Genomic DNA, 7559 nt, shown 5'->3' with positions numbered 1-7559 from the left:
ACCAATTGCAAATTATCTCAGAATTTAACTCCTTATATCATTCTAGAGTTAACTCAAAGGTGAACTACCCCTTTAATGATCAGAACCAACTAGGGGGCATTATGCAGTCTATACTCTCATTCTGTTTTCCTCTGTCAGAAAGAAATAGACATTTCCGTAGGTAAATACAGGGGAGAGATTACAGTTTGCAGAGAATCAATGTAATTGTCATGTGTGAATTTTCTCACGTGCAAATAACAGTCTATGTGCAATAGTGCGCCTCTGTTCAGCGATTTGTGTATTAATGCCATCTGTCACTTTGAGTGTAATTCAGATTGCTCTCAAACAGTCCTTTTCCTCCCCCCAACGCACGCAAAAACCTACAGATGCTGATGCACAGCAAAAAAAAAAAGAAAAAAGGGACTTATGACACATCTTTCATATCGCCATTAGGGGGAGCTGTCGAGACCCTTTTAAAAGAGAAAATCTACTCCAAGAAAGCAGGATGAGAAAAAAAATAAAAAGGAGGAAAAAAAAAACGTCCCGCTACAGAAGACGAGATCTACAAAACGGCAAGCAGTGAGAGTCTACTTACCTGTGCGTCTAGCAGACAACATATAAGGAGGACTGTCTTCCAACCTTAATTCTTACATTTTTGGCATGTATATGGGGGTTTTTTTCTGTCATCACAGTTATCTTTTTATTCCAGGGTTTTTACACAGTGAAAACCAAAATTTAAGCCTTGCAAGTACAAGGACTCGGCTCCATCCTGCAGCATTTTGGAGTAACTATTGCATTTTTATTTTATTTTTTTGATCCTCCGATGGAGAGTTTTTAATGCAACCTCTGGATTAGCTGCTCACAAGTGAAGTGAGAGAAGGGGGGGGGGTTAGAGTAAGGGAGGGGGGGATTTGAAGAACTTTAAAGAAAATAAGAAGAAGGGGGAAGGAAGGATAAAACCTGTGAAAGAATGCCATTGCAGAAAAAAGGCAGCTGAGAATCAAGTTTCAAGACTCCTTTAAAAGCTGCGAGAGGGTTTCCAACAGTGTACAGAAGAGAGAAACATGAAGACAGCGAAGAGTAGCCTTTCCTCCTGGAAAAATCAGAAGAACTAGGAAGAATGTGTGCTCTGGATGGGGATGAGTATGGAAAGTGGGGAGGCAGCAGAAAAAGAAGGGGCATTGCCTGCTCACTTTTCCACTACCTGCTAGGGAGCCTGTAAGAACAACACCAGAAGATGAGCAAAGACACAGAGAGAGTAATACATTCATCAGCCTGCACTGAATCACGATTGATCAGGGATGATCCTTGCAGTTTAATGGGAATCATTCAGTGGGGAATTGGAAGGTGGAGCACCCATGAGTAGATTAGCATATTCTTGTTTACTCATCCAAGGAGGGGGCTTTTCTTTCATTTTGTAAGGGAGGAGAGAGGAGGGGGCCAGGGGATAGTGTGGGCTTCAGATTCTGTTATAAAGAAGGCAAAAAAGTATATACATATATATATATATGAATATATTTAAATATATATATATATATATATATATATATATATATATATATATATATATATATATACCTACCACTGCAGCATGTTTTAAGGGGGTGAGATGACCATTTTGGTGTGTTTGTCCCTTTTGCAAAATTGAATTCAACAAAAAAAAATGAATTCAAAATTAAGGGAACTGATTAAAGCAGGGGGTACATTTATTGAGAGCAAAGACCAAAACATCAAGTTCACCTTGTTTTTCTAAGTCCGGGAAGATTTAAGCCATCAACTCCCAGAACAAAAAAGGGGGTCCAGTGCCTAAAGTGGAGAGAGTCCAAAAACTGGCAGATCGGGATAAGAGTGGGGAGAAGTGGGGGAACAGTTGGACATGCTGCTCTGGAGTTTGCTGGTGCCTCTTGGGCTCCTCTGTGCAGCCTTGGCAAGTGCTTCTCAGTGTGGGATGGACGAGCGGTCGCAAAGGCCACGGAGGAACGTCCGGAATCCCCGCAACCTGCGCAGCGTCTCCGAGGGATCGTGTGCCACCAGTCTTGCAAGGGGCCGGCGATCCCTTACCAGCGTGGAACACTTACGGATACCACAGAGAAGGAAGCAGCGGGAAGCAAAGGAAACTTCTAATGTGCCAGCCCCGGGGACGGCTCTTTATTTCACAGGGCACAAGGACCAGCTGCGGCTCAAGTCGGGGAATGACTTGCCAAGGGACTCGTTCACCTTACAAGTTTGGCTGCGAGCCGAGGGAGGGCAAAAATCGCCAGCAGTGATCGCAGGTAGGTGCGTTTTGCTGCCTCTCTTTCCTGTCTCCCCCTAACCCGTGGATGAGTGTGATGACCAGGTGGTAAGTTTTGCCTAGGAGATGTTTGCTACGTTGTTGTGTGTGTATATAGAAAGCCCAGACTGTCATGCAGGCAAAGAGCAACTTTGCAAGGCAGAGAGGATTCCCTAGAATGAAAGAGAACATCGAAATTTTTTATGTTCAAAATCAGCCATGCCAGGATTTGTCTTTAGCGACAACAAGTCTTTGACCTAAAACCTCAAAAAGTGTCCTTTCCAACAGATGACATAAATTGCTCTATTCCTATCATGACACCCAAGCACATGCACAATGTCACTACTGAATGCAAGGAAATTTCAGAACTTGTCACAATAACCCAGACATCTTGAATGGTTACCTGCCTAGATGATTTGTCTCTGCTGTCTTGGGGAAATGCATAAAGAAGGACATATTTCATTTGATAATTCAGTAGAATTCTTTTAGTATTTGGCTCACATGAGCTGTGTCACTCTGCTGTCCTTACATAAGCTTCTGCAACAACCACCCTGCATTTTTAGTTTAGTCCTGGTTCTTCACAGCAGTGGGCTGTAGTGCAGGGCCCTGATGAAAGACTTGTGGGTACTGAGAAAACACCAAAGCCTCATTTGCATGTTTTAGGAAAAGAATGTAGTTTTTGTGTAGAGATGGCACTGTTGTTTTATTTACATTGTAAACATGCCAGGGTTATGCATACAAAGCAGGAATAAAACCATTATAGTGGTGTTCAGAAACCCAGCAGTCCGAGGTGTGCAAAGGGAATTCCTGGCCCCCAGAGCTAACAGCCGCCACTTAACCTTCTTTGATTGTGAGCCCAGTTTGCTTGGCAATAACTTCCCTTGCTGAGATTTATTGGGGAAGCTTTAACACAATTAACTTGTTGCGGTTTGTAACTTCTCTTTCATATATGATTTCTTCTGAGGTCTTAGGATGCTTTGTGGAATTTACCATTTGACTCTGTGTACAAATGCTTCCCAATCTCTGATAGCATTATTAACCCTTGTGTGCATAGAACAGAGCCATCCGAAACTTTGCATCCAACAGTTAACTAGTAAACTCCTATAGACATTCCTGTATTTGAAAGTAATAGTGTACACAAGGGCATCCAATAGTGTAAACAGAATAAATGGTTTTACGATAGAGAAGCAGAAGAATCTAGCGAGATGAATGGTGTGGGAGAGGAATTCCCTTTTTCTCTGGATTTTTTTTTTAAAGCACATGGTTATGGATTACCTTCAACTCATGGCAACAAACATACATCCGGATAAAATTAGCCAGTCTTGGCTGTGGAACGCTAAACAAACATCTATGGACCCCCTTGGCAACATAATAGTTCAGACCTGTCTGGTTTATCCAAGGGGGATGTAAATAAACCTCCTAAGGAATTATTAGCTGGAGAGTAGATGGATATAATTATAACTTGAGGTTTCATGGCAATCCTGGGAGGTGCCACTGTGTGGGAGATGAGGTTGTGGTGGGAGAGGAAGATCTTAGCTCATACTGCTGGGGGTATGTTCCATAAGGTTGACCCTAGTTTAAGCTTTACTAGCTTCCGTAGTATGAATAAACATATGGATTTCTTCCAAGGGGTTCTCCTTTCGATTCTTTCCTGGCAGCAGTGACAATTTGCTTTGTTAGTGTAAATAAAGCTGTATGATCTACTTTTGTGGTACAGTTTCCATTTTTGCTGATCCATCTGATTATCACTTGGTGCTCTTTTACGTTTCAGTATATATTTTTCCGCACCGTAGTCAGCACCCACAAACATTTGTACAGAGACATCATTCCTGTGCATTAGTAAATATAATAATATGTGTCCTCACATTCCTTCTTGCTTCTGCCCGTTTGTATCCCAGTTTTAGCTCTCGGATAACCACGTGTTTTGTTATTTATTTCATGAGCACATGGCACTTACTAATCTTTGCGTTGTCCCTGATATGCTAAAGCAAATTGGAAAGTGTCTCACAACAAACAACCCGAATTAATTGCATCCCTCGAGTGTTCCAGGAAATTCTTGGTGTGATTTTTATCAAAGCAGTGTAGCATTTCTGTTACAATAATTGTGTGTTATGGTGAAAGAGTTTTAGGGACCCTGATTGCAATTTAGTTGCACTGGTTTGATGCACTAAAACATTATAAAAAGTATCATGACAATAACGTTGTAACTTTGTCAATAAGGGTGAAAGTAAACTTCTTAGTATCAAGTCTTTTACGTAGGGTTCATGTATTTTAATGGGCTACATAGCATAAGAAAGAATTTGTGTGTGCTGTCAAATTATGATGGATTGTATTTTGCTTTTACTGTTGATTATTATTACTACATGGTTGGTAGTAGTAGTGGCAGTTTGATTTTACAATGTTGGCACAATACAGTTATTTTGAGTAGCACATGGATGGTACAATATGCCTGCTTACCCTGTGGAAGCTGTATTTTGATGCCAGTTACTGCTTTCTTAAAGTTGTAGGCTGATATGTATACAACAGTATTTTTAGAAGGAACAGACAAATGGATATAGTATTCCCTAACATTTTAGGGGATGATTATATGGTCAATTAATAGGTGGTCAGAATTGGCTGAAAACATGGGGAACTGGATAGGAGGTTAGAGATTGTTCTATTCTAGTGACATGTGCCTTATTAAGCAATCAAGGAAACCTGCATTTATCTAGTAAACAAAGACAATTCCGAGCACGGACTATGATACGTTTCAGTAGAGTTGACCTTATAAGACTTGTATGATTTTGTTTATAATTCCAGAGCAGCTTCACAGATGTAGCCAACATTGTAAAGAAACACTACAATCTAGGTGGCTTTGATTATGGAATCAGATGAAAGACTTTTGTTGGATGATTAATCTCTGCCTGAAAAATCTCCGTAAGTGTTGTGCAGATTCTCCATATGGTATCATCTTATAAAACTCACAGGGGAATGCTGATGGGGCATTTCCCAAGAAGCACTCCAGTAGCACTGAATCTGTCTGTGACTGCACCAAAACACAATATAAGCAATGGCATTGCAGGGGCTTTCTTGCTCAGTCTCCTAAATCGTGCACTGCCATTGTTAGTTTGTTTTAGCCACATCAGACAGGGCCATACTGAGTTACCTAATAAACAAAGAAGCCCTAGCCAAAAGGGATATACAGATCAAGCTAGGGTTGCCGCCTGTCTAGTTGACATAAATTTTTTTGGTAGCTTCTTTGGTAGCTTCTGTCTGTAGGTGCCATGCTGGAAAAGTATGATAACTGGACAGAAAAATATAGGCAAATTCGACTTATTTGAGTGCCAAGACAGTAGGGCTTATTTATGAAGCAAGTGCAAAATTGGATGCAAAAACACTATGTTTTATATTCCACAATTCAGCATTTTCATTCCAAAATGCAGATGCCCAGCATTAGACTGGGGGGTCTGGGCCCACTGGGGCTGCTGCATCAGGGGGCTGCTTAGTCCCCCTGGGCCCCCCTCCACCAACCCCACGGGCCCTCTGCCAGTGCATACCTAAGTATCTCTCCATGTGACAGTGGGGCGAGGGGAGGTCAGGGAGTAGCACAGCAGCATACAGGGTCTTGCTTGTGGGGAGCAGGTCTGGGCTTGAGGGGCCCACCCATTTTTTTCACGGTGTACCGATGGCCCAGTCTGACTACACAGTGTTCCCTTGTGCAGTGTGAGTGCAAATTAGTAATGGCTTTTCTGAATCACGAGCCAGTTGCAGATCACAGTTTCAAAGTTCAAGTTGCAGCTCATGGTTTAGAGCTGAAATGATGTTACATCCAAATTAATAACGGAATTAAAGTCTGATTCACTTGATGCAAGCCAATTGTGCCCACGGACACATTCCACAAAGAGAATCCTGGAATTACTGGCAAATCTAGCTTGGCACTGGTTCCAGTGTTCCCTTAGTACATGGGTACATTGGCACTTATTGGAAGTTGCTAGGAGCATGTATCGGTGCAAGTTACTTATAATGTGAATTATAATCACATCAGTACCTGCCCCAGTGAAGCTTTTTCAAGTGTTAAGATACCAGGAAGACCAGCACACTGTTGTCCAGGCAAGGTCAAATAGCCTGCAGTACACACACACACACACACACAAAGGGCACAATAATAGCATGCAATGTTTTCATTGATGTCAGTATAGCACTGACATCTCTCCAGCTTCCTTCTTGTCTTCCTCTTTTCTCACTGCCATTGCCCAGAGGCAGCACCGGATTTTGTGAGCGTCTGCACACCCCCTCAACGCGAGTGTGCCTGTGCTCCCCAGAAAGTGGCATGTCGCCCCTAATATTTTTTGTAGCCCGACTATAATGTATATAATATTGAAGATGTTCAAAAACGCTCTGCCTGTTCAGTGCAGGATACTAGTGCAACTTTCCTCTTACAGGTCACCACTTTCCTGATATTTATGCTTTTAGTATACAAGAAATGAGGAGAGCACTCAATAAGCATAAATGCTGTGGTTACTTTATTCAATGCCGTCCACCAGTACACGACATGTTTCGGGCTTCCTTGCCCTTTATCAAGGGCAAGGAAGCCCGAAACATGTCGTGTACTGGTGGTCGGCATTGAATAAAGTAACCACAGCATTTATGCTTATTGAGTGCTCTCCTCATTTCTTGTATACTAAATGTATATAATATGTTGATTCTTGTTCATGAATCTACAAGGAAGTAGTGTGTACATTTTTATTTGTATACATTCCTCAACTGATGGGATTTGCTCTCCTCATACTCTCGGCTATTGTTCTGTTTTCAATAGCAAAAGCATTAAACTGCAAATTGTCAGATTCTCCTTCCGCCCACCACCACACTGGTATTTTTACTGGCACTTTACTGCTCAAATTGACTTTGACTTTATTGCACAAGGAGAAAAAAACTTTAATTAACATCTAGTCATAAAATCGAATAAAAGATTTTAACTCCTATTAAGGTTCACCAAAAGCACAGAGGGCAGTTGCTTAACCAGCTGCATTAGGCCGAATATACAGCAAATCTCTGTATATTACACTTAAGCCATCAGCAATATTACAGTGTACTCGGTATTTAGTGATGTCACTCATGTCGTAACGCTTTAAAACTTGTGCATTATAAAAAAATAATGTATCAGAATATGTCACCTTGGAGTTTCATGACCTGTGTAGAAATATTAGACTCTGTGGCCTTTTGTTTTTTGCTATTCCTCTCTCCTATTCATATTCCAGTCTCTGATTTAAAGCAATGCATGATTGCTAGGATTATTTGGAAACTGCAAACAGAAGAGCTACTGAATAAA

At 41.4% G+C, this 7559-nt stretch overlaps 1 protein-coding gene across 1 annotated transcript in view; it reads left to right on the top strand.

Moving 5' to 3' along the window:
* Window positions 1-885: 885 nt before the first annotated feature.
* The window catches only part of LOC108698294 (pappalysin-1), a 204755-nt gene continuing 198081 nt past the window's right edge, over window positions 886-7559 (top strand). Inside the window, exon 1 of the mRNA XM_018229682.2 lies at window positions 886-2252. Within this exon, the coding sequence (XP_018085171.1) occupies window positions 1856-2252 (397 nt within the window). The 5' untranslated portion in view covers window positions 886-1855. The remainder of the gene's footprint in view (window positions 2253-7559) is intronic.

This window comes from Xenopus laevis, chromosome 8L (genome assembly GCF_017654675.1).
Source record: "Xenopus laevis strain J_2021 chromosome 8L, Xenopus_laevis_v10.1, whole genome shotgun sequence".
Classification (NCBI taxonomy): domain Eukaryota; kingdom Metazoa; phylum Chordata; class Amphibia; order Anura; family Pipidae; genus Xenopus; species Xenopus laevis.
This window is presented reverse-complemented; position numbering and strand designations above follow the sequence as displayed.